This window comes from Podarcis filfolensis (assembly GCF_964270895.1).
Source record: "Podarcis filfolensis genome assembly, chromosome: 16".
In the NCBI taxonomy this organism is placed as follows: Eukaryota; Metazoa; Chordata; class Lepidosauria; order Squamata; family Lacertidae; genus Podarcis; species Podarcis filfolensis.
Window position 1 is genome coordinate 38,291,428 of NC_139620.1, and position 26,603 is coordinate 38,318,030.

A 26,603-nucleotide genomic window follows, 5' to 3' on the forward strand; every position below is an offset into this window, starting at 1 on the left:
ACCAAAGGTGTCATGGGCTTTGAAGACACTCGAACTCAGGACGCAAGGGAGAAACGTGCTAAGAGGAAGGCACGCTTGGCAAATCCACACTGTGATCAACTCCCGGAAACCAATGTCCCCACTGGGGTTGTGTGGATCCAGAATTGGCCTCCACAGTCACTTACGGACTCATTGTTAAAATTGTGTTTATGGAAGACAATCTTACTCGGCTACGAGTGATCGCCAAAGAGAAAGAAGAGTGACATTGAGGCCATGCCAAGACATCAGCTTTGAGAGAACTAACATAAGCGTGTTAAAGCTAAAAAATCCAGTTTTAGTTTGTCTAGATTTTCTGGATGTGTATAACTAAAAATAATAAAGTTTTGCTACTGGTATCCTCCAAAAGGATGTTCGGACAAAGATTGCCTTCTCTTGGCCGCAGAATTCCATGGTCATGGCATGGGTTTCTTGAGGATAACGCAACCTGAGATCATTCTCATGTATATTACTTAAAGTATATTTTACATCTTTTATAGTCATGCTTGTCCTTGTTCACATGGTCAAGAGTTTCCCCAGACATTAAACTGGAATCATTCTGAGCAAGAGTAGGGTGCTTGCTAACACAATAATTTGTGGCTTAGAAGTTAGGTGCCATAACTGAATTCCCAAAGTATGTATGTGATGAAGATAGGAATAGAATTTGACAACTCCTCCTGTCCCAGTAATATATGGGCTAACAATACAGTCTTGAGTTTTCCAGACCCTTAATGTGTGGTACAACTTAAGAGAAACACATTGTACTTACAGGTTGTTTAAAATAAAATAAGACACAGGCATATTCTGCTAAAACTGCTAGCTAGCTGCCTCCTAAAATGGAGCTGAGGCACTGTAAAATGGCAGGTAATCACATGAAGTTGTCTCATTAATCAGATTCATCACATAACTTACTTTGTGTCCTTAAGTTGTTAAGCTGAGCATTTCTTCCTGCAAGCAGCAGCTAGTGCTAGTGATGTTGACAGGAGCTGGAAACTGCATAAATATAATGAGATTGGGTGGGACATGCAGGGATTGGGGCTATAAATTGCTGGGTTGGAGAGGAACAGAGCTGGCATGGGGCAGATCTGCTTTATTGCATCCCTGCTTTTCTTTTGACATGCTGTTCTACCACACTGTGTCTGAACTTGTAGGACGTGCTTGAGGATACAAAAAGTCTTTAACTAGTATGAGTTGCTTCCTCTGTTGCAGGTAGGAACGGCTCATGAACTGAGCAACCCAATTGCTGTTTCATAATTGACTCTTATTTAGAATCTAGTAATAAAAAGGACAATTACATAATCTCCCTCTCCTTGCCTAACATCAGTCATTAGCTTGGTGGAGTTTATCGTAGTCATTAATGCATCACCTCTTTTATGGGAGTGCATTCCTTGCTCATCAGTTTGAGGTCCCATCTGCACCATACATTTAAAGCAATATTTCACCACTTTCAAACAGTCATGGCATCCCTTAAAGAATCCTGGGAACTGTAGTTTGTTAAGGGTGCTGAGAGTTACTAGGAGACCCCTGTTCCCCCCACAATACTACAGTTTACCGAGTTCCCTGGAAAGAGGGATTGATTGCTAAACCACTCTGGGAACTAACTATGAGGGGAACAGAGAATCATGAACTGCCCTGAGGGTGGTATATAAACCCAGTGCTTTTTTCCCTTTTAAAATGTTTAGGGGTATTCTTATTTTGACTCAAGAAAATCACTATTTTATAGTTCAAATCGGAAGAAATAAATACAGTAAATGGACAAAAGTACAAAGATTCACAAAATGTTTAGGGGTATGCATCCCCCTGTGTCCCCCCAGAAAAAAGCACTGTATAAATCTAATAAATAAAATAATAATAATAAATAAACAAAAGTAGCATATAGTACTACTTTAAACATCTAGTTCAGATGGGACCTTAATCCTAATTTCAAGTGTGGCTGCCTCTCATGTGAGGCCCTCTGGGGTCCTTGATAATTTTTTTACTTTGGCTGTGTCCCACTGTTGGTGTATTTGATGGTGTATTTGACACTTAGTGCACAATCATTTTAAAATAATGATTTTATATTTAATTTAATCTAAAAAAATAATTTTGGGGAATGTAATGTTGCTTTTTAATGTCTTGGAAAGCATCTTTTACCCTTCTTGATGTAACTGTGCTGGAGAAACCTAGTAAGCTTTAGCTGTTGCTCCCATGTGACAAGGAAGCCGCGGGCAGGAACACTCAGCTTTGTTAATTTATGGGGTGGAAAAGTAGTCCTATATTTGCTACATTTGCAAATCCATGTGTGCTACCAGTTGGGAGCACAGAGATATTTATTGCTTCTAACAGAAATATTTAAGGTGATAATGCGAAGTTATACACTGGCTTCTGAAAGCTAAATGTCCAGAGTCAGCAGACATTAGCTTGGGATTTTTGCATAACAGAAAAGATTTAGTGGGGAGTGAGTGAGTTAGTGTGTATAATGTCCTCTAGGTATAAAAATAGATGGGAGAGATAGCAGACAGATGAATTGGAAATAATTATTAAGAGCAAGTCACATAAGAAGACTTGGTGAAGGGAATCGTGCAGTGAGCCATGTGAGAATAAACAATTTATATAAAGAAAAAATCCACTCTCTAAATCATATGCTTTCCATTTTTTTCTTAGCTTAAGTAGATCCTAAACTTCGGGTTTAAGGAATGTTGGTGGACTAGGCATAATTAAACTTGGAATGTCCCCCCAAAAACCCCATTCAGGAGTGCCATCAGAAGAGTCTGGCTTGGTGAGATCAATGGCCCACCTGAGTAAGCATCTATTTCCCACAGTGCCCAAATAGCTGCTGTCCAGTTCCCAATTCACCACCGTGGGTCTTTCAGCAGCTATTAGCCCTTTTTCTCCAGGAGGCCTGTTAACAGGATAGGATTAGATGGGAGTTTGGTGTGATTCATTATGTGATTCAACATCTTGGATGGTGTTTCAATTTGGTGGCATGATTCAGCAGAGCACTGAGTGTACGCTCACCCCAGTCCTTTTCATGTCAGTGACACAGTTTTTAAACATGCATCGTTTTGTGACACAGTAATTCCGTTTTACTAGCAAACCAGAGGTTAAACTAACCCCTTTCCAGCCCAGGGAGGAGCGTGGGGAGCTTTTGCGAGACACACCTACACACTGCAGCTGACACGCTAACATGTTGCGACACCGTTTGAAAAGATCTGAGGTAGATCACAAGGACAAGAAAGTAAAATCTCTGTAACACTGGGTTGTATCCAGTGCTGGTGATTGGAATTGATGGATGTGACTAGCAGGCCCCGTTAATTCCAGTGAGTTCACTAGGAGTAAATTTAATTGGATACAGTCCATTTTGTGTAAGGCTTGGTGGTACCTGACTTACTTAATGTTCTCCTTCCCTTCCCGTATTTGTGTTACCTATCAGATTGTAATACAGTTTTTTAAATTTTATGCTGCCTTGAATGACTGACAGAAATTGTGTGAGTGTACATTAAAATGTAGGAAGCATATATAGGCAACAAATGAAGATATCCAGTCTTTTTTGAGAGCAGCTTATGTGCATGCTAACTCCTGAATGCAATAAAGAGCTCTTTATCAGATTTGTATAATCAAGGAAACAGGGCCTTGTCCTCCCTGTCCCATTAGAGGAAACAGTATCCTGCTGTTCACTTCTGCTGAATGACTGAGTTCAGATCTTACAATTTCCCCTTTGATCTACAAATCTTATTAGAGATCTCGTGCGAGATTCTGCCAAGCCAACTTTCCATGTAGTGTTTGGTTTTTCAAGCCCCTCTCTTGTAAACCTATCTTCTCTCTCTTCCCTCCCTCATCCACTAGATTAAAATGGCAGGTTTATTTTTAGAGAGTTAGCATTTCTGGCTAGTCTGATTTGAGGCTGCACATACAGGCTTTTTCAAGTGAGGCAGAAAATCCGATAGCAACACATCCTTTCCTCCTGCTAATTAACACCAGTTCTGTGTGTTTTCACTGGGGCCCCACATTTTAATACCTAATGCTGCCTCTAGGTCACAACTGTCTGTGTTGTTCTGCAGTCTTTTGTCGCATCCAAACCCTGCCATCCCGTCTCCCTCCTTCCCTCACCGGAAGGGGAGGAGCCAATGTTAGCTGGTCCCATATTTTCCTTTGCTGCAACTGGGTAGTATACCTGCTAGTAGACATCTAGCACGTGGTGTTGACTACTATGTTTAGTCAGTAATAGAATCCTTAGAAATGTTGCCCATTTAACACTTTCTCTCTTTTGCAGGCTCAAAACGTTCAGCTTAGCAAGGACATGACTCTTGCCAGCAACCGCAGCCTGGCAGAAGGCAATCTCTTATATCAGCCAAAGCTGGATGCCCTGAAGGCTGCATTGACGCAAAAATATCAAGAACTGCAGGTTATCTTTGAAGCATATCAAATAAAGAAAACGAAGTTAGGTAATGAACCCTTCTTTCTGCATCTTCCTGTTTGAAGTGTCTGGCAGAATGGGCATGCAGTAGAACTCTGTGGCAAACCATACTTATCATTCCTAAGTTGGTTGGTGTAACTGCATGCAGGGTGTTGCTGTCTAAGGGTCAGTAGAAATGTAAGTAGCTAAGGCTGCCACATTTATTCAGTTAGATCAGGGATGGCTGACTGGTGACTTCCCAGGTGAACTGCAACTCCCATTAGGCTCAGCCAGCATGGCCAACATCTGGAGAACCACAGGTTAGCCCACCCATGAGTTAGATCAACCATTATTGGGGATATTTTTTATTTTTTGAGTTATTTTCCTAAAATGTCTGGAGTGTAATATTTCATTTAGCAATTTTGCTTTGATTAATATCTCTTACTGATTTTTGTTCCATTTAGACCGACAATCCAGCAATGCTTCCTTGGAGACCCTTCTAGCACTGCTTCAAACAGAAGGGGCCAAAATTGAAGAAGACACTGAGGTAAGTGAAAAGAGCCTAGGAGATCAAGTTGCCAACATGCCTCTGGCATTGGAAGACCTCTTATCCCCTCTGGGTTCTCAATGCAATCTTGCAAGCTTATCACTTCACCTAAAAGAGCTTGCAGAAAAATACAGATTACTTTAACAGCGCACCGACTTAAATATTTCCCTGAGTATGACTGTTTTCACAGGACCGCTTGAGCAGTGGGTCAACTGGGAAGTAGGGAAGGGTGTCTCATGATAAGGAGTTTTGCTGGAGCCCTTCTGGACCCAGGATTCAGTGCTGCAGCGTGACCTTGTAGAAGTGGGCATGTGACATTATTCCTTCTCAGATTTAGCCAGGAAAATGGGCATGAAAATCTAGCTGGGAGGACAGAGCAGCTTGTTGGAGCACTTACAGAAATTGTGCTCCTGGCTCTGTTGGTGAGTTGAATTTTGGGCACTGCTGGACAGTTCCTTCCACCTTGCTTGGTCCACCACCAGCCTGTGATCTTAATGTAGTTCAGGAGGCCACAAGCACTGCAGATCAGTGGTGTGGGGCACAACATTTTCCCCAAAATATTTTCACAGAAGATTTTCTATTCCATAAATTCATTACTATGAGTGGGGACTAACTGCAAATCCAATATTAAGTGAGCTTGGTAGTTTCAAAGTTTTGTTTTATTAAATGATAGTTAAATCATTCTGTAGGGTTGCAAATTTTTACTGGAAAAAAATGAATTGGAAAAATTGTCCAGAGCCTACATAACTGCCACAGATGGCAGCCTCCTTGCTTTAAACTCTATCCTTGCTTTAAGCTGCTTAGGGTTGAAAACAAGCAAATTCCTTTGTCACTGCACTACAGAGTTAGTGCAGAGAACCTGGCTGTATCAGTCACATTGTGCAAAGAAATAGCTGCATGTTTTCAAGGCTCTGTGTGTGGTGCATGTAACACAATTATGTAAGTTGGCTTAAATGCCAGGTTCTTGGCAGAAAAACAGTGCGAAATTTCTTAAGCAAATAGTCTTGAGAATCTTATATTAAAAACAAAAAAGTACTCTGGTGGTCATGGTTGCAAACATATGGACAGTGTCTAGAGGTTCAGATCAGAGAGGGAATGGAGGAGGTGAGGGGCAGAAGTTAATTTGCTTGTTCTCTTTGATCCCAGGCTGTTTCCAGTGCCTCCAAGTGCCTCAGAAGCCTTAAGAAAAGCTAGTAGTAACTTCTGCAGGAAAGAAAATCCCCTGAAGATGAAAGAGGAGTGGGAGGAAAATAGTCAGCTTCAGACCATGCACTGATAGTCCACTGTCCCTCATGGCTGTTCTTCTAGCTCTTTGCTGGGAAAAACATTCTCCTTTATTACTTTTATCATTATTTATTAAATTTATATAATAAATTTCCAGGGAGATTTGCAGTATATACAGTAAGCATATACTCTCACAATATTCACACCATCTGTGTAACCTGTTTCATGTGTCCAGTTTGGAGTAGGGAAGGGTCACGCAGAGTATTCTCTGGCATAGTTCAGAGGGGGAGCTCCTGCCTTGCATGAAGAAGGTCCTAGGTTTAATCTCCCTGGTATCTCCAGGCGAGGCTGGGAGTCAATGTAGGCAGTATTGAGCTAGGTGGACTACTTGGCCTGGCTCTGTATAAAGCAGCTCCATATATGCCTGTATACTTAAAATATCCATATTCCTATTAATATGTTCCCAGTTAGCATACCCCGTGGCCTTTGCACAACTTGGCTGGCCATTTGGAAAATTATGTCACGGTACATTCCTGCCTCTAACAGACAGGGAAACACCAACTGAACCCTCCTAGCAAAAGCCACAGGGAGGTGATTATTGGTTTTATAATGCTGCTTGGATGCAGATCTGTACTTGAAAAGAGCTGATGACACACTGCCTCTTAGCCTAACCTACCTCGCAGGGTTGTTGTGGAGATTAAATGAGGAAGAGGAGAACCATGTACACCACCTTAAGCTCCTTGGAGAAAAAATGCTGGGATTTAAGTGCAGTAAATGTTTTAAAAAGAGTAGCTCAATGTTTCAGAGGCCTCACTGATCTGTGGCAGAGCATCAGGTTTTGCATGTAATTGGTAGCAGGTTCAGTCCTAGTATCTGCAGTTAAGAATCTTGTATAGTGGGGCTGAGAGCAATTTCTGTCTTGAGACTTGGGAAGTTCCTGCCAGTTACAATAGGCCCTATTGAGCCACTGTCTGGCTTCCCAGGTAAAGGACCGAGCCTTGGCAGCGCAGCTCATTGGTTGTGCTGCTGCAAGCTGAGACAATTACATTCTTTCATTTTGCATAGGGATGGGTCACCTGTGGACCTCCAGATGACTATGGACTACAATTTCCATCATCCTTGACACTGGCCATACTAGCTGCGGCTGATAGGAGCTGGAGTCCAACCACATCTGGAGGCCCCCAGGTTCTCCTTCCCTCTTTAGCAGAAAGAGATGCAGTGATGGATGGAGGCTTGGAGTAGATTTGTTTTTTGATTAGGGAATATATTTCTGCAGTGTGTCCCTCCCCTAATGGTGTGTTTGTTGTTTGCAACAGAGCATGGCTGAGAAATTTCTGGATGGTGAAGTTCCATTGGACACCTTCATCGATGAATATCAGAGCCAAAGGAAACTGGCTCATTTGCGACGTGTAAAGATAGAAAAGCTCCAGGAGATGGTGCTGAAGGGACCAAGACTTCCCCTGGTGCCACCTCAGCCGAGAGCCACTGAGACACCACCAGCAATTCAGACTTCAGAGGCAAATGCTGCTCCTTCTGTTCTGCCTCGCCGCAATCCTCCACCGCCCCCCCTGGCGTCAGGAGTCCCAGCAGGACGCTTCCCCACTCCCTTTACAGCAGCAATGAATGCAGGACCAGCCCTCCCCTATTCAGGTGTTCCATACCCTCCGCTCCCCCCTCGAACAGGAATTCCATCTACTACTCAAATGCTCCCTCCAGGATACTCAGCTCCGTTTACCCCACAGTACCCACCAGCGTTGCCCCAAAGACCACCGCCTCGCCTCCCACCAAACCCTGGCTTTATCCTACAGTGAAGATGCCATCATGCCCTGACTCTTGTGTTTTGGTGCTGAACTTTTTATCTCCCACAAACTAAACCTAAGTAGTGGCAAATCTCCAGACTTTGCACACAAGAAATCATAGCTGACAACTTGTGCATCAGTGCATCCTGCAAAACATCACATGTTTTGTTTTGTTTTAAATCAACAACTGCATAAAACACTTGCTTAGAAGGGTGGTGGGGCAGCCGAAGTGTAAATTTGATTGTTTCCATATTAAGTGGGAACTTGCATAGCTCTTAAGAGATTTCAAGTCAGTGTGGAATGACTGTGACTTCCCAAGGGATCGTGTCTCTTTCTCTACTTGATTTGCGCATGAAGAACTTCAATCTATTTCTGCAAAAAAAAAAAAAAAAAATCTCTGTTCTGATCTTTTAAATGGTAGCTGTTGCATATACATTCTGACTATGAAAACACAGTAAAATGGACCAGCCAGCAACCCTGGTGACTCAGTGCTTGTGCTCGGTGTTTGCTAACTGAGGCTTTAGCACCTAATGCGGGACAAGGTGCTTCCCATGCTGAAGTAATCCCATTCATTTCAGTGAGATGATGCCAGTGTAAGTAGGTCCCTAAATTGCCTTTTTAAAATGTGTGGTAGGGATCGATCAACTTTTTTTAAACGTGATGACCTCCAGAAAGTCTCAGGATTTAAAAAAATAAGTAGTGAATGGACACCCGTTTTGTCTCCTCTTGTTGGATCTTTGGACCAGATCCAAAATTTTGTATTTTGTTCCATTGGATACCTTCTGCAACCTCCCCCTTCTGCTTGCTGTCACCCTTCTCTCCTCATCAGTCTGTCTCCCAAATTCCTTCATTGTGGCATGTAGGGTAGAGGGTCGTCTTAAAAAGGCTTTTGACCTGTATTGTCTTCTTGCATTGTGGAGAGCAAATTCTGTCAAACACACTTTTGTGTGTCATGACTTCTAACTAATCTGATGGGCAATTAGTTCTATCAGTTTATATTTTCATCACATCTTGGTCTTAAGCTAAAACTCCCACCCCAGTGAACCTCGAATCTGTTTCGTATTGAGCCGGGAGAGAGCTTTCTCTTCCCTCCATGCCCCTCTAGTCTTCCAAACCTTTTGTTTCTTAAAATTGAAGACCTGCTTCCATTTACAAACTTTTCTAGACTGACTGCTCTTGAATGAATCTTGGCTGTTAGTTTTTTGTATTTAATTAACTTTTGCAGTCATGTGACAGCTTCAGAGTCTTGAAATTTCATTGTTGCTTTAGTCCTTCTGGGGGCTTGCTCTTGCTATCAGATGGGTCTGTGTCAGAGCCCTGAATAACAGCTAAATATGCTAAATGCAATTTTTCATTGCATTGGAGTTTCTTCCAAGAGTCTAGCAGAGGGTAAAAGATTGTAGAGGGATTAGCACACCAATTTCACATCATTGCTCATTGGTGTGTTTGATTGATCTCTCGTTTTAATAAGCGTGGATAGCTGTAAAATGAATTATGTTTCAAGAGTGTTTGGAGAGGGACAGTTGTTGCTGAATTCAGTAGGAAATGGTTCTGAGCCTTAAATTTTGCAGGGGAATCATCCACATTCCACATCAAGATAACCTTGCTGATTACTGTCTCTGCATGCTCTTGCATTCTTCAGCATAAAACTAGCAGAAGCTTAGTAAGAAGCCGAGGGAGAGAAAAAAGAAAAATCTTTAGAGGTGTGATAGAGGTATAGGGTTGAATACAGAGACAGTAGTACTTAACACACAATGTAGTTAGAGCAGACTAGCTACTTCCGCTCTCAAATGCTTCTGTTACCAGTTTTCCCATAAGCCTTTCAGCGCAGCATCTTGCAGGAGTAGTTTGTTCTATACGGGGCTATGAAATTAGTTGAAGCGAAATGCAGATTAAATTGCTGCTGCTCTTTCTTTGTAGTCAGCAGGATTGCCTTGTATGCTATTGAATGGTGTATCTCAAGGTAGCTGGAATGAGTGTGATTTTCAAACTGGCCATCATAAAGGAAGCGCCTCCGCTAGTCTTGCTGCTGGTGTCCTGCCATAAGCTTGAGCCATGGTTGAGTTTGGGTTGCATTCAGACTTGGGCTTATGGCTTGCCAGGAACAAGATTTGTTCTCTGGTTTGCTGCTTGTGGTTTGCCTGGGGGAAATAAACGATGGGCCCAGATTCAGATGCAGTGCAAAGTCATGGGTTAGTTCATAGCATTATACCATCTTCCTCAATTTCCTCCCTCTTAACCGAGCTAGGAAAATAGACCGTGGGAATTCTAGCTATGAACGCTGTTGCAGTGGATGAGCAAGACCCCCAAACTTGTGTCCATGCACTAAAAAGATTATATAGGCTGTAGAAGTAAGAAGAAACTGATGTTTACAGCTACAGCTACTTTAATTCCAAATTAAGTAAAGTACGTGTATGTGTGTGTGTGTGAGAGAGAGAGAGAATCTGCATTGGACTTCAATAATTTGTGGCAGGAAAACATGCTTCAAACTAATTTGCGGCTTTGTGCATCTTGACTGTGAAGAACATGGAAGTAAAACAGTTGCCATCCATAGGCAGCTTTCTTAAAGCTGCTGTAGCGACACTGTTCATTTCTATCAGCTTTTCACAACGCATGCATTTCTCACAGCTCAAGAGTGCAAGGAGGAAAGTGTGAAGCTGTTGGAGCAGCACATCCATTAGCAACCTGCCTTAACTGTTTTGCTGTGGAAGTCTCAAGAAGGCCTGCTGTTAATGCATAATGCCCTTCAACACTTACTTAAAAACTAACCAACCAAGCTGCAGTTGCCAATCTAGACCTCCTTATGCACCCTCCAACTTTCTTTCTGCCACTTTTCCTCCGCCCCCCCCCCCCCAGTACGCCATCCTAGTCTGTAACTGGTGCCCTTTTTGTTACGACAGGAGCTAATTTTTTGCCAGCTTTGCAAAACAAAATGGCCATAAGAAACTTTATATTGTATCATATTTACATTCTTCTGATCACTGCCCCTTTTGGGTAAGCTGGCTAAAAGAGCAAAATGCAAAAACCTTTCATCCTGGAAGCCTCTTTCTTCAAGCCATAATCTTCTGTTGGAAGATAAAAGATGAAACATGGGAAATCCGTGTGCATTTGTGCCCGTCCTTGAACTGCCATTTTTCTGTTAGAGGCCATTCACACTTGCCTTGGAACAGGATATCCTCTTCCCATCTGGCTGTGGGACTCTGAGGCTAATTCTGCCAGGACCAAGATTTTGATCTTGGTGTATGACTAAGTCCTACTGTGCAAATCTTGGGGAATTGTGAAATTCTAGCTTGATGTAGGAAAAATGGTTTCTAGGGTCTGATCAGGTATGAGCTTTTAGTATTCCATGGATGACACAAGATCTCTTTTTTTAAAAAAAAATGGTGACAAAAGTATACCTGTATTTGCTGAATTCTGTATCTATTATAATCTTATTTGGGCATGGTAACTTGAGTTTTGCCCTTTTTTCATTTTCATTTTCTGTGCTGCTTATTGTGTGTGGAATATGAACCTTTGGAGGTTGGTGAATTTGAAAAGTTGGTTCCTTTAATCATCTGTTTATAATTTTTCTTGTAAAGGATGCTTCTTGTGTACTCGGAGGCGCATGGAGAACTCCTATGAGTCACTTCTGTGTCCTAAAAGATTAAGGGGGCTGAATGAGTAAGACGCCTGACTTAATCCTAGACAGAGGCATAAACTGGAGCTTCTGAAACAGCCTTTGAATAATTGGTTTGTGTTTCAAATAAGTTGTCTGTTACTTGTTCAGATGAGTCATTTGAATGCATTTTGGGGTGCCAGAGTGGCTTGTGAAGGCCATTCCGTGGTTGCAACACTACTTCATTTTGAAGATCTGATTAAAAATTCTCCCAGAAGTTCAGTCTTGGGTGAGTCTTTCAGCCAGTCGTGTTACTCATTCAGCATGATGATAAGTCATCCTTTTTCCAGCAACCAGAATACAAACACTGGAGCTAATGTAGCCATCTTTTTCCTGCTGCTTCAGAGCTCACATTTGAGTGCCTAAGTGAAAGGCAGACCTCTGTTTGGTGCTATATCTCTGTCAGTTGCCCCTCAAATTAGACACAATGTAGGTACCAATTATGTCTGCCCACCCCTTCAAAAATAGGTTTTGTTTAACAATAGAAATTGGTTGTTCGTATACTGTTGGCTATCTTTATTCCACCACCACCCTCAGCATTACACACTCAAAAGAAAAAAAAACTTGAGGCAAATGTCTAAATTGAGGTAGAAATGTTGACCAATTGAGGCAGAGGCATCTTTTAGATAGCATGTGCTGGGCTGGTGGTAGAATTACTGGCATTCTCACAGATTCTCCAGGGCTAAACGGGTTAAATATTTCTCTGGTTTGTAATGGTGGTGTAACCTTAGTTGATAGCTTCTCATGTGAGCATCCTTTGTGCGCAACAGAGGAGGCCACAAGTCCACTTACAAATTTCACAAAACATATTTATATACTTTCTAAAGTGTTTTTAGACAGTGATTGTCCCTATCAAGGAAGAACCCCAAAGCCCGTTACTAGTTTTTAAAGAATTTTTGCCTTTTAAAGCAGCAACAATGTATTTTGCAATTGCTGAACTGTTCAGGGTTTCCTCATGGAGAAGACAACCACACTACCAGCAACAAGAGTGGACTCTCTTTGTATCCAGCAGCAGTGCATCATGGCTGATGTGTGCCTTAGGATCACTGTTTGTGACTTGCTGATAAAAGATCCCTGCATATCTTTCAATTCAGTGGCCATTCAATTGTCTTTTTCTAAGGGCTCCTTTCTGAGGGTTTCTTTTTACCATGCAGGATTTTGAAAGTAAACACAAGGCAGTATCTGCAATTTGCTTGTGGTGAGAAGTGTAAATATGTGGTTAGTAGCCGTTGTTACTAAACTGCTGTAATCAAGGAAAAGGTGGGGAGGGCTGATCCAGTAGGCCTTCCGGTGAGCAGGCTGGTAAATCAAACCTGCCAGAAGAACTTCTGTTTGTCTCAGATGTGGCAGTTAAAGGAGGATGCAGGCAACAGCCACCTGGGGCTCTGCAGGGGGAGGAAGGTGTTGCAGTTGTGGCTTAGGGGTTATCGCTTGGCTGGTGCTACAGTGGAGCACTTGTTAGATGTCATTGTGTTCAAAATGGTGGTAGCAGGAAATGCAGTTGTTAATTGTGCAAGACATACTTTCAAATGTTTGTAACTGCATGAAGGAGGGCAAGATCTTTTGTTCCCTCTTGCATGGTGGAAATCCAAATGTTCAGCAAAATGTTGGGGGATGAGCACAGAAAGCAAGCTGTCCTGTGAGGTCCTATGAATGCAACGCTTCTTACGAGAGAACACTGTTGGACATTTCTTCTGATTAAGTGGGACCTGGGTGGAGATGAAACCAAAGGAGTCAGATGCAAATGGATGAATGATTTCTTCCCCACCAATACCTGCTGCTTGCACCGTGATCCTGCACCCCACTTCCTTCTATTCTGCATTCATACAGAAGGAAGTATTACATGTGGGGCTTGGCCACCAGCAACCAGTTGTGGGGTAACAAAGGTGAGAATGGCATTTGAATGGGAGGCACTCCACCGTGGGTGGGGCTTCTTGATCTGTAGGCCACCTTGTGAACAAGTGTTGAGCAAGCATTCCCCCTTTATGGAGTAGACTTGATTCCAGTAGTGGCAAAAGATTTAGGAGCCGCCTGGTCATAACCTTCTTCAAAACACTTCAACATATGACTTCAGATGCCTGCAAGTGGCAAATGTTACCTGAAAACTTTACAAGTTTTTTTTATAAACAAAAGCAGTTGAAGCTCAGAAGTTTAAATAGCGTTAGAATATAAACTGTTTTAGTGTTCCATTTCAGATATTACTCTTTGGTGACCTTTATATAAAAAATGCAAATGTGTTTTTGTTCATTATACCTGTATTGTGCAGCTAGTAATGTTTTTTTTTAAAAAAAAAAAAACACCCATTGAACATACACTATTGTGAAGTGAAGCAAGCCATACTCCCTTGGCAGGGTTGTGTGTGTGTTTTGGAGAGGGGAGAGCCACTTTTTTTATACACAACTGTCTTAATTGCCCTTTCTATAAGAGTATACACATGGAGGGATGTCTGCTGTGAAAGGGAATTTCACAGTGTACTTGCTTGACATTAGACCATGCCTATTTCGTAATTGTATATATTGTGGGGGAAGTATAAGTGGATTTTGCTGGATTAGCTTCATACATCCAGTGGTAGCAGCAGAATGCAGAAGGGGTGGGGTGGGGTTAGTACGTAAGAAGAGTCAAACTTAGGATAGGTAACTAGTTTTACTAAGGGAGGCTGGCAGTGTATTTAAGTCCAATAAAGAAGCAGATGTGTCAGATGCTGGCAATTTGGTAATCCTCTCTAGTAGGCTGCATTCTGAGGCATTATCCTGTCGCTTGTGCCTCAGGGGCAGGCTGCTTGACACTTCATCCCAGGGTAAGCTAGTCTTGGGAAGACATGCAGCGTGTTGCCTCTAACCCCCAGAGAAGCTACTGGATACTTTTAACTAAGCCTCTAAGCAGAATCTCACTTCTGGAAGTAGGACTGTTCCTAATGTAACAAGTCTGTAAAAGTTTCCTTTGTGCTATACAGCTGATGAGGATGTGGTTTCAAAACGAGCTTCGTTTGTTTTTCTTGTAGAATTGGCTGTTAACAATTTCAAGATTGCAGTGATTACCGAATAAAAAAATGCTAGATTTTGTACAAATGTGTGTCTTCTCAAAATTACCTTTTACAACTCTTACAGTCGCGGGGGGGGGGGGGGGGCAGTACACCCTTTTTGAATTCTGTGGGTTCATATATGAGGACATAATCTTAAAACCTGCTAAGGAACAAATTATTGTTAAGTAAATACAATCTCAGATGAACAACAACACATGACACATTACACTGTTCCATGATTTATTTAACAGAAATAAAGCCAAAATGGAGAAGCCATGTGTGAAAAACTGAGTACACTTTAGGATTCAGTAGCTTGTAGAACCACCGTTAGCAGCAATAACTTGAACTAATCTTTTCATTGTGGAGTAATTTTGGCCCACTCTTCTTTACAATGTTGGCATTTGTTTATGCACAGTTCTCTTAAGGTCCTGCCACAGCATTTCATTTGAGTTGAGGTCTGGACTTCAACTGGGCCAATGCAACACCTTGATATGCAAAACCAGAGAATTCAAAGAGGGTGTACTTTCTTTTCCCCATGAGTGTACATTGTGTGATTGCTGCTCAGTAAAGTACCACTTTGCCGCTTTGCTTTCCTCTCCCATTGACAAAGATGGAAAAAAGTGACTGAGCCACCTAGTTAACCATCAAAAGGGAAATATATTACCTTGAAATATGTTAACTATGCAGATAACTGCTTCTGTGCTGAGGCTGGTTTGACTTTGTAAAAGAATACTGCACCATTTAATTTTGACAGCTACCACTGTTGGAACGTCAAGGCAAGAAATAACCCATTTGTTTTCTCAGACATTCACACAGCAATTTCAGTATCCTAACACTCCACTTGTCTTATTTTATTGCTTATGTACAAGAATACCACAAAGTGTAAACAAATCAAGGCAGACTTCCAGCTATTTGCTTAAAATGTCATTGTTTTTGCTAGTAGAAACACTCCAAAGGAGAGGATAATTATTTTGTGGTACTAAAGTCCTTTGCAATTTGCAGGTACAACGAGCACCAAAAATAATGGCCATGGTTCAGTTCCAATAGCAGAAATCTTGCTCTGGCTACAATTCTACTAGATACACTTGGCAAGAACAATGTCCCAGTGAAGCTACCTTTATATAGAGTCGGCCTGAAGGACTGAACTTGGCAGTTGTAAAGTACCTGCTCAGCAATATCATTAATGGCTTAAATGGAGAAGCCAAGCTGGACAACTTGGTAGAGAAGAGGCCCATATGTTGAAGCCAGCCAGCTTCAAGGAGGTGGTACTAAGTAATAGTTGTAAAAATATGATCTAGAAAAATATCAGGAAAACAGAACACTGAACAAGGTTTCAGGCAATTAATCCATTTTAATAAGCTAAATAGTCCTATCAAAAATTTAGCATTTGGTTCATTTCCCACCCCCTTAGCTTTCCTATAAGTTGCAAATCTTCCTGCTCCCACCACCACCCCATTAAATGTCAAACTCTACAACTGTTTCCCTCAATAATTGTGATAGGAGTTGGGTGGTTGTCGTTTTTTACATTTTATTCCTAAATTGGAATTTTATAACCTTAAACCAGTGTAGACTTTTTCTCTGCTTGCAGTGCTTCTAGAAGTTGTCAAACCTTTCTGTACAGTAAATAAATCCTATTCCTTTTTAATACATATACAAAAACTGACAGTCTAAAAAGATTGTTATCCTTTTCAGAGTTTTCATCCTGGGGGAAACATTTTTCAGCCTGTAGCATAAACACTACAAAGAAATCCAAACAGCCTACTTAAAGGGGGGGGGGGTCACATTTCTTTAAAAAGGCTCCTGTAGTACAGTGATAGGTACACCAACGTTTACTCGAAACAGCACAAGATTCCTATTGCTTATAAATAACTGATATCCACAAAGTAAACTTTCTCCCCTCACCCTCCCCATTCTTCCCATTTAGGATCTGTGTTCCACATAGGTAACAGGCAGCCTACAGTTGCTTTAAGAAAGCAGTCGTTCTAATACTACAGATCAAGCTATACAATTCAAAGGTATCTTTGCTTCTTTCTTGGTCAAGGAAGTAAGTTTTCAGTGTAAAGGCAATGCCAGACACAAGGCAACTGAGGATTTATCCAATCTGTATCTGTTTAAAACACAGACATTTTTAAATGTTGGAATGTCTATAGTTCAGGGCCTTCCAGAGCAGCCCCCTCTCTGTGGAAAGGCAAACAGTCTTTGAGTCTTCCGCCCAGAAATCTGTTGCTTGGAGCCTGCAGGAAAACAGCAGGCAAGGCACAGTGCCTGAACCCCTCCGGGCAGCAGGAAGAAGAATCAAGCTGGCTAGAAGCTGAATCCCACATGCCCTTTGCTCTGCTCCTGCTGCTCTTTTCTTCCTTTCCAGGTTGCGTTGTTTGCCATTTACACCTTAGAAGTTGACAACATGTGCCTGGAACACACCATCCTCCTGGACCAGGTACAGAAAATGATAAGATGTGGATCGTTACTACCCAACTAAAAGAAATTTTAATGCAATGAGATTTAATCAATCTATTTGTGCCAACTGTTATAAGACACACACAGTTTTTGGATGATGCATGTCAGTTCTATGCGCTTGAGACTAGAGGGGATGCATTTAAGGCAAAATCTTGTGTCCAATTAAGTTAGGGATGTATCAGTTAGTTAATAGAAAAGAGTTGTTACCAGCCCTCAAGCTGATGCCCTCCAACGATCCAAAGGGCAGGAGTGATAGGGGCTGGAAAGGGTGTCCTGTAGCCTGGATGGTGTACTATAAATGAAAACGAAGAAGCTCCCTCTAGCTTGTGACCCTTTCAGTAAGAGTAGCCCAGAGGATTATTCTAAAAGTCCAGCATCTTGCATCTTCCACCCCAGGAGGTTCACAGCCTTCTAATGTTTCTCTGTTGCCTCTAAACATGGAGGCACTATAGCCCAAGGGCATGAGGAACCTGTGGTGGTCCCTCCAGAGGCTTTTGGTCTCCCAGCTCACATGACCTGTGGCCAGGGATGGTGGGAGCTGCAGTCCAGCAGCACCTGGAGAGCCACAAGTTGCCCACCCTTGCCGCAGCTTGTGAACGGCTGTGTTTTCTCATTCCGCAAATGGCAGTTATCTCGGGGCAGCAGATTGCACAGACTAGATGTGTGAAGAAATACTTTCCTGTATTGCTGATTTCAGTTTCAATGGGGTGACCCCAAATTTCTAGTATTACAGGAGAGGTAAGGCAGTTTTGTTTTAATCTACTACTGCAGCATTGGTTGCCATTCTACAGACACTATTACATGCCCCAGCATGTTCCTCAGTCTCCCTTTAGCCACTGCAGCGCTCTTCTGCACCCTCCGCAGTATTATGCCCACTGCCGGGAATCACCATTTTTGTGGCAAGCAGAGTCTCCAGAGGATTCCTCAGGGGAAATCTCGATTTGGCTTCCCTACGTGAATCCCGTACAACCGTGACAAACATGCACTTATCCTGGTAATGAATGATTCACATAAGCTTGCTAGCCTCATAATGTTTTCTGCGCCTGACTGCTGTGAAAAGGCTGTTGCTTTCCCCAACCATGCACACCCCTTGTTCTGCGGCTGAAAGTATACTGTACCTCACAGGCTGGCTTCAGGGACTGGACAGGCTTCTGAGCAACCGGAGGCTTCTTTAAGCTGCCTGGCTTGCGGGCAACCGTTGGTTTCCCCCCCTCTGCGGTCTCATAGTCAATACCAGCCAAGGCATAATGCTGTCTTCTCAGCTCACCGAGACGAAGCCTCTCATTCTCCAGGGTCTTTTCCAACTCTAGCACTTTCACCTGCAACAAGCAACATTCTCTGTTGAGCTATGGGGAGTGATAAATATCAAAGACACCCCACTTCTTATGCAGCTGTTGAACATAAGTCACTGTTGCTTAGTTCACATGTTATCCATAGATCTACTCCCATGGACCAGAGTGCGGGAATATTTCTAACTTGGCCTCTCTACTCCCAGGTGGCCAAAAGGTCTCCCACTGCTGCCTTTTCTCCTCCTTATGCCTGGAATTGCATCCACGCAGCCCCACACGTGTCCCACACCTCATTTTCTCAACTGCCTTGTCTTCCATGGCACAACTTGGAATAGGGTCTGGGGAATAGGTTTGGAGAATAGGGTCTGGGGACCAAGTACTGTATTTTTCCATCTATAGGATGCCCCCATGTATAAGACGCCCCTTATTTTTGACATTATTTTTAGGGGGGGGAATTAGTCTTACACACGGAAAAATACGGTATGTGTAGCTGAACGAAGACACGCTGTTCTCATTTACCCCTGCTTCTCCATCCTCTGTTGTCTGCCCTGTGATATTCAAACTGTAGTATCCCCTTGGCTGTTATGTGTTACTAAAACATTCACAGAGTCCACCCCTTGCTCAGCTTGTTCAACTGGTTTGGACCATGCAAAACTCTCATCACCCCCAGCCATGCTGGTTGGGGCTGATGGAAGTTGTAGTGCAAAACAGCTGGAGGACACCAGCATCTGAAAAGCTAGTTGTGTCTCCAAGCTCTGCCAGCTGTAACTGACATGCTGAAATCAAGCCACTGTTGTGGGAAAAGGTAAGGATTAGAGTAGACGGACAGATCCAAAGAAGGGCTACTGGGCAAGGAGAGTCAGGCTCAACCTCTGTAGCCTTAAATACGGTGGGAGGAGGCAGCAACTGCCCATTCTTATTAAGGCTTGCTTTCAACTCACTCTTCAGCGGACAAATCATGGCTTACATAACACCAGTGTGAAACCCCAGTCTGCATGGCCTATTTAAAGACGTCCCAATGACGACATCTCATCCCTCAGATGCTCAAGGGGCAGTTGGCTCTTGTGTGAGAGTCACTTTGGGAACTATTAACCCAGCTTCTATTTTATACTTCCCCAGGAATCTTCTCAACACTTCCCCTGTTTTTCCAAAGAACCCAAACAGTACCTGTGTCTCCATTTCCTCCATCTTAAGTTTGATTAAGGACATTCCAGAGAAGTCCATGGTCTCTGAAAGGAAGAGAAAAGCAAGTTTGTTGTAGAAACTACATATGTTTTCAGCAGGGAGGTGAGGGGCATTTTTTAAAACTGAAAGGTTGCCACTTTCTGCTACCCTAAACCCTAAACCCAGCCCCTCACCAGTGTGTTCTTGCTTCAGTAGGAGTGTTGAGCAACTTACTATGCAGCAGGAAAGACCTTCACCATTTTGAGCAATAACAACATTTGGGGAAAGCCTTCTGTGCTATTGCACCTTTTAGAAAAGCCTCTTGCTGTTCAATAGAACATATTTGCCCCCGACACATCTAGTCCGATACACGAGGCAGTTCAATGAAGTTCTGCCTCCATCTCCCTGGACGTTGCACATGGCACCAAGCATAAAACTTCACAGCTATAAAAAGGCTAGGCAGGTTTTTTTTATATGCAAAATAACTCCTCTTTCCTGAACAGCTTAGTAGTTTCTTTTTGAGAACCGCAGAAGACAAGATGGGCCACACCAGAGGCCAGCCAGATGCCTCTAGAGGGGAAGCCCACAAGCTGGACAGGAGTGCAGTCACCCTCCCCCACCCGTGTTCCCCAGGAACTCAGAGGCACAAGGCCAGCCCCAGAGAGCGAGCATGACTAGTCTCTATGGCTAGCTGCCTCCTCCTTCATGGAACTGCCTAATCCCCTTTCGAAGCTACCTGGGTTGGTGGCCAGCACCACATTTTGTGCAAGCAAATTCCACAGTTTATCACATAGTATGCTGTGTAACATAACGTAACAAAAAACAAAGCCCCTATTAACTGCCCATGGAGTCAGTCCAGTTCAGTGATTAAAGCACTGGCCTCACTCCAGAGAGACCCTCCTCTTACAGAGATCATCCAGATACCTAGAGGAAGCCTGCAGGCAGGACCTGAAAGCAACAGCCCCCTCCCCACTTGTCCTTCCCTGCCACTATTTCCTCAGAGTGAGTCTCCCTGTTCAATGGTGCCTTACTTCCTGGTAACTGCATTTTAGGACTGCAGCCTGAATGGGCCCAGGATAGTCAGATGCTCAGCCCAACCTACCCCACAGAGTTGTTGTGTGGATAAATGAGGAGCAGCATGTACACCACCCTGAGTATGGGTAAGAGAAATAAATAATACAGTAATGGTGCTACTCTGTCGGCCTTTCATATTAGCCCTGTTCTCCTCATGTCACACTTTCCTTCTCATAATTTTGCAAGCACTAGAAAGCCTTTAAAAAAGCATTTTCAAGAATGCAAGTCTGCCATTTCATGCTGCGTTTCCCACGTCCACGCCCAGCTCCACTGCCATGCCCAGACCCCAGCAGCTCACCTTTGTCTTCAACCTGCTCTTGGCCTGACTTTGTGGAAGCCACGACGTTGGCGGCCATTTCATTGACGGTGCGCGAGCATTCCTGGAGCTTTCCTAGGTTTCTGCTGTGCTTCTCGGCTTTCACCTGCCATCATCAAGAATATTTCAAATCTTTCAAATCTTTCGCCAGGTGTAGGGAAAACACAAGCAAAAAAGGTCTACTAGTCCAACCTAAAGCTTTGAGCAGCAGCAGCTTGAGGCCAGTTCATTTCAGAACCAGGGCTATGTACATGTTACAGTAAACCACTTGGAGGCAGAGCTTAGGATGCTGAAAAATCTCTGCTGTTTCATTTCCTAGTCTGCAGGTTAAGGACGTAAGTCTTGTCCTGCTGCATCAGAGCAAAGGGCCATCTAGTCCCACATCCTGGATGGAAATCCTTCAAGAGAAGTGAGCAAAGGCACTCCTCAAAGTGGAGGCATTCAGCTGAGCACCACCAGAGAGGTAGGAAAGGAGTGTGCCATTCCACAGTCGCTTTGAAATGGGGACGTCTCATAAGAACCTAAGAAGAGTCTTGCTGGATCAGACCAAAGGCCCATTTAGTCCAGAATCTTATTCTCACAGCAGACAAGCAGGTATCCATGGGAAGCCCACAACAGGACCCAAGTACAACAACAACTCTCCCCAGCTGCGATTCCTAGCACCCACCTCAGATATTGAAGGTAGTATGTATCCCTTATGGTTATCAGCACTGATAGCCTCAACCTCCACTGTGAATTTGTGGAAACAAGTGAGGAGTGAGGGTGGGGGAGAGAACTCTCCTTTGGTAGCTTACACCTTCGTCTTTCCCCCAGAGCCAACCTCTGATAACTGCAGCCACTTTGCAAAAGTAAAGAGGCGAAATAAGAGGATTGGCATTGTGCTTTTTTCTGGATTCAGGTTTGGGGACTTGAGAACGAACGCAGGAAATGCAAAAAGCTTCAAATGAAGATGGTAGCAGAGGAAAATGGTCCCCTGAGGGAACCACGGGTGGGGAAGCTTGCAGGCTTCCCACAGGCATCTGGCTGCTGTGAGAACAGGATGCGACATTAGATGGGCCATTGGCCTGATCCAGCAGGGGTCTTGCGGTGTTCTTATGAGTTATAGCCATTAAGCATATTTGTACCTGAGCACGTGGTCTAAACCACAGAGCCTAGGGCTTGGCGATCGGAAGGTCGGCAGTTCGAATCCCCGCAACGGGGTGAGCTCCCATTGCTCGGTCCCTGCTCCTGCCAACCTAGCAGTTCGAAAGCACGTCAAACTGCAAGTAGATAAATAGGTACCACTCCGGCGGGAAGGTAAACCGTGTTTCTGTACGCTGCTCTTGTTCACCAGAAGCGGCTTAGTCATGCTGGCCACATGACCCGGAAGCTGTCTGCAGACAAATGCTGGCTCCCTCAGCCTGTAAAGCGGGTGCCGCAACCCCAGAGTCGTCTGCGACTGGCTTAATGGTCAGGGGTTCCTTTACCTTTACCTATGTAGGAAGTTGCTTCTGCAAGGGGCTCTGGACACACTAGAGCCTACTTTGGCAACAGAACCCTCACTCTACTCTCTTTTTCTCATTTGAGATTTGATTGGATGTTTTTGGTACAATCCTAAGAGCAAAAAAGGTTATCCAGAATTCCCAGCCCAATGCAAAGCATGCTGCTTCTGAGATGGGGCTGTAGGCACGTGAAATGCTCCCAGTTCTGCACAGTTATAGAAGAGTGCAGACTATTTTTCCTTCTGGGATGATTACCTTGGAGGCAGCTACAAGCTGAGCTGTGCTGGCTGCGATTTCGTGCGAACAGACAATCAGTTCCTCGTATTTGCCTGTGTGTAGGACAACTTTGTCCGCAGACTCTCTGAAGTGGGGAGCAAAGGACACAGGATTAGTGAAGCCATTCCCTTGTGTTTCAATCCACAAAGCAAGTGGCTTGGAAAAGAAAGCCCAAGCAATTGAGATACCTACACAAGCTGTGTTGCTCCCCATCCCACGGCTTTAGAAGCAGAGATGAGTCCCTCGGTCCAACGGGAGTTCTTGGCATAAAACTCCTGCGGTGTTGCTGCCCCCTAGTGTTCCACAAGAGATAGGACACTTAGCTTTCACAATAAGGCTGAGCTTTATTTGGTAAGCAAAACATGCTTCAAAATGGAAAAGATGATGCAACTCTGCCTGGAAAACACACCCTCTGGTAGCTTCTTCAAAGACTGGGGTGGCAGGTGTGCATACTGAAAGGACACAAATGGGTAAACAAAGCCGCCTTAACTGGGGACGGATGCAAGTGGTGGCAGGAAGTCCATCTAGCTCAGGGATTAGGAGGAACATGGTCTAGAGCTCCCATAAGTCCCAGCCAGCACAGCCAGTAGCCAGGGATGGTGGGAGCTGTAGTTCAGCAACGTCTGGAGAGCCACAGGCTCACAATTCCTGATGGAAGTGGTTCCCCCAAGAGGAGGCCCTGGTGGGGTGCTTAATACAGGTCTGCAGCAAGAGTTGTTTTACTGACTCAAGGGAAGAGGTGGGGTCAGGGGAGTTCCTTCTCAGCATTCTTTACTCTAGAGCAGCCTTTCCCCAACCTTGGGTTCCCAAATGTTGTTGGACTACAATTCCTATCATCCCTGACCACTGGTCCTGCTAGCTAGGGATGATGGGGGTTGTAGTCCAACAACAGCTGGGGACCCAAGTTTGGTAAACCCTGCTCTTGAGCATGGATGGGGATCTTCTGGACCTCCAGGGCTTGCTAGATTCCAACTCTTATCAGCCCCAGCCAGCATAGCCAATGGTTGGGAATGCAATAAAAACAGGTTCTCTTGTAGAGAAGGTAGAGGCATTATCTGAATAGCATTTGATATAACTTTAAATGCTTCATAGAGGCCACGAGAAAACAGACAAAACCATTACTTGGGAGTCTTCAATCTTAAGTAATGATGTGACACAAGGAGCTGGTGCAGCCCACATTTCCAGGCTCCTCCCTGCCAGATGTTCAGTGCCCCCCATACTTTTCATGCAAAGGAAGAACATAAGGTCCAAAAAGAACAGCCTCACCCTTCCACTTTCTACTATCTCCTTCTGTAAATGTGTAGATGTCATCACAAGAAGCCTGATTGCCTGAAAGAGACAAAAACAACAAACCACTCTGTTCAATAGAAGGATTTCCCTATGGCTTTAGGGATTACAGACCCTCCCCTCCAGACACAGCACAATGCTTCTGAAACTTCCCTTAGTGGCAATGCTAACCTGAAATAAAAGGTCATGCTGCGAGGTCCAGCCATCTGGTAACAGCTGGGTTTTTCAAGTACTTAGCTGGGACTTTAATTAATTACAAAGGCACTCACCTTCATCAAGTCTGTGCAAGAGTTCAAGATTCTGTGGGAAACAAAAAAGAAGATGCTTAACTCTCTCAAAGGATTGATTAAGCCCTAAAATTTGGAAATAACATTTTAAATAACGATGATTCTATTGTTGTTTGCATCTACACTACCAAGGGAAAACAGTTTTAAACCACTTTTTCTTGTGTGGTTTCTCCTAAGGAACCTTGAAATTGATTCTCTGAGGGTGCCCAATAAACAAAAAAGCATGGGGGTGGTTATTTCACTCTTCTCTTTGTTGGTGAATTGCTTCAATTCTTTCGCCAGGGATCATTGCAATGCTGTTTGTGTTACGATATAAAAAGAGGTAAACAGCCAGCACTGCAGCACCATCTACTAGGTAAAGGTAATGGTAAAGAACCCCTGGGTGGCTAAGTCCAGTCAAAATCACCGATCATCTCGCTTCAGGCTGAGGAAGCCGGCATTTGTCCACAGACAGCTTTCTGAGTCATGTGGCCAGCAGGACTAAACCACTTCTGGTGTATGGAGGACTGTGAGGAGTGCCAGAGTGCATGGAAACGCTGTTTACCTTCCCACTACATTAATCTACTTGCACTGGAGTGCTTTCGAACTGCTAGGTTGGCAGAAGCTGGAACAGAGCAATGGGAGTTCACCCCATCACGTGGATTTGAACTGCTGACCTTACGATCGATAAGCCCATGAGGCTCAGTGGTTTAGACCACAGCGCCACCTGCGTCCCTTTACCATCTAATGACAGAACACAGCATTAAGACCCAAGAACATATTGAAGGGGAAAATAATCATGCACACCAACAGCGTCTCCTTCCTTAGTTATCTATGGCAAAGCCTTTTCAGGTCTCTGGAACTACACTACACTTATTGCACACAAACAAAACAAAAAGCAGGCGAGCTGAACCATGGGAGTAGAGACCCTTTAGTAAAAAGGAATTGCCTCTACAGCACAGCAAGAGGTTATTCAGTAGCAAAACAAACAGGAAAACTCATGCTTCAGTTCAAACGCTGAGTGCTGGGGGTTCAGTCTGTGCCAACAATATTATGCAAATCCACATGCTCAAGGCAACAAACAGTGGATTATTGCTTTTTATCCTCACAACAACCCTGCAAGATTAGCAGCTTAGATCAAGAGAGATAACTACTTTCCCAAATATACCTTCCATATATACCTTCAGGGTGAGTTTCATGGCTGAAAAGTGATTTGAAATGTGATTGTATTGAAAACTCTTTGAATAAAGAAATACAGGTAGCAGATAAGAATGTAAGAACGGTCCTGCAGGATCAGGCCAAAGGCCCATCATAGTCTTCCAGGCCTACAATATTGTTTTTGAGGCAAGATGACCATAACTCATCATCATCATCATTATTACACTTAATTTTTTCAAAATCTCCAAGTGGTATTCCAAGTGTGCTCTCTCCAGGTCCCTGGCAAAAGTCTTTCCTATCTGTGTTATCAGAAATTCTTTTTTAGCTGCAAGTGTTGCAAATGAAAAAGAAATGTAGCCCAAGTACATCTTTGTGGATCTTTGATCCTGCAGACTCACCTTTCATTTACTTCTAATTTCACACCAGAACTCTCTATTCTGGCCTGATTCATCATTTCCTGCAGAAAAATCAAACAGAGCTTCATTCAGTCGGGCATCACCACAGGCCTGTAGTTAGGGTCTAATTGACAAAGGTCCTCCTGGTCCTTATAGCAGCCAGCAAGATGCTTCAAAGAAGTCCTTAAGCAGGACAATGATGCCACCCCCCACCCCCACCCCCACCCCCCTCCATTTAGCTATTGGGACTAATTGCCACTGACATGCTTCTTTCTTCACAAACATGTCTAATCGCCTTTTAAAGCCACCAACCAACCACTACATCTTGTGGTAGTGAAGTCCACCTATTAATCATTTATCTGGGTAATTTATATTTATTTGTTTCATTTAGGTAAATTATATACTGCTTGACATGTCAAAGAAAATTGCTAAGCAGTTTACTGCATCCTAAAAATATCACAAATAACAAGTCAAGTAGTTGTGTATTGAGCGGAGTTGTACTCACCTTTTGCCACTCAAGTACTTCCTCACCCATGACACCTGTCCATTTTATTAAGTTTAACCAATGCTATTTTTCTAGAAAAAGAGGTTCTGAACTGAGTTCCGTCTGAAAAAAAGCCCTGAGATCAACTACAGAGGCTCTAACTTGACTGCCCACAAGTGCTGTCAATTAGGGTGGTGGGGAGAAAGGACAGGGTCTTCTTGGTGCAGCGGAACTCCCTTCAGAACTGCAAAAGGCCTTCAAACATGTCTTGAAGACATATTTGTTCAGTCTGCCTTCCTTTAATGTTTTTATGCCCCTG

At 43.6% G+C, this 26,603-nt stretch overlaps 2 protein-coding genes across 6 annotated transcripts in view; one reads left to right on the plus strand and one right to left on the minus strand.

Annotated features, from left to right (window-relative positions):
* The window catches only part of VPS37B (VPS37B subunit of ESCRT-I), a 29,835-nt gene extending 15,152 nt beyond the window's left edge, over positions 1-14,683 (plus strand). The window contains exons 2-5 of one of the 3 annotated variants that reach the window (XR_014542446.1): positions 4,268-4,439; positions 4,855-4,937; positions 7,478-11,500; positions 11,539-14,683. Coding sequence is in view for 1 of the 3 variants with exons in the window: in XM_083590572.1 (XP_083446698.1) it covers positions 4,268-4,439; positions 4,855-4,937; positions 7,478-7,972 (750 nt within the window). In the remaining 2 variants the exon portion in view is untranslated. Of the gene's footprint in view, positions 1-4,267; positions 4,440-4,854; positions 4,938-7,477 lie in introns of all 3 variants that reach the window. The other 2 variants (XR_014542447.1, XM_083590572.1) reach the window with 2 other exon arrangements.
* Positions 13,906-26,603, minus strand: part of HIP1R (huntingtin interacting protein 1 related) — a 65,400-nt gene continuing 52,702 nt past the window's right edge. For all 3 annotated transcript variants that reach the window (XM_083589857.1, XM_083589858.1, XM_083589859.1), the window contains exons 24-32: positions 25,804-25,862; positions 24,251-24,281; positions 23,961-24,023; positions 22,887-22,987; positions 22,674-22,779; positions 20,920-21,043; positions 19,551-19,612; positions 18,213-18,413; positions 13,906-17,065 (exon numbers count right to left, since the gene is read on the minus strand). In XM_083589857.1, the coding sequence (XP_083445983.1) occupies positions 17,027-17,065; positions 18,213-18,413; positions 19,551-19,612; positions 20,920-21,043; positions 22,674-22,779; positions 22,887-22,987; positions 23,961-24,023; positions 24,251-24,281; positions 25,804-25,862 (786 nt within the window). In that variant the 3' untranslated portion in view covers positions 13,906-17,026. The remainder of the gene's footprint in view (positions 17,066-18,212; positions 18,414-19,550; positions 19,613-20,919; positions 21,044-22,673; positions 22,780-22,886; positions 22,988-23,960; positions 24,024-24,250; positions 24,282-25,803; positions 25,863-26,603) is intronic.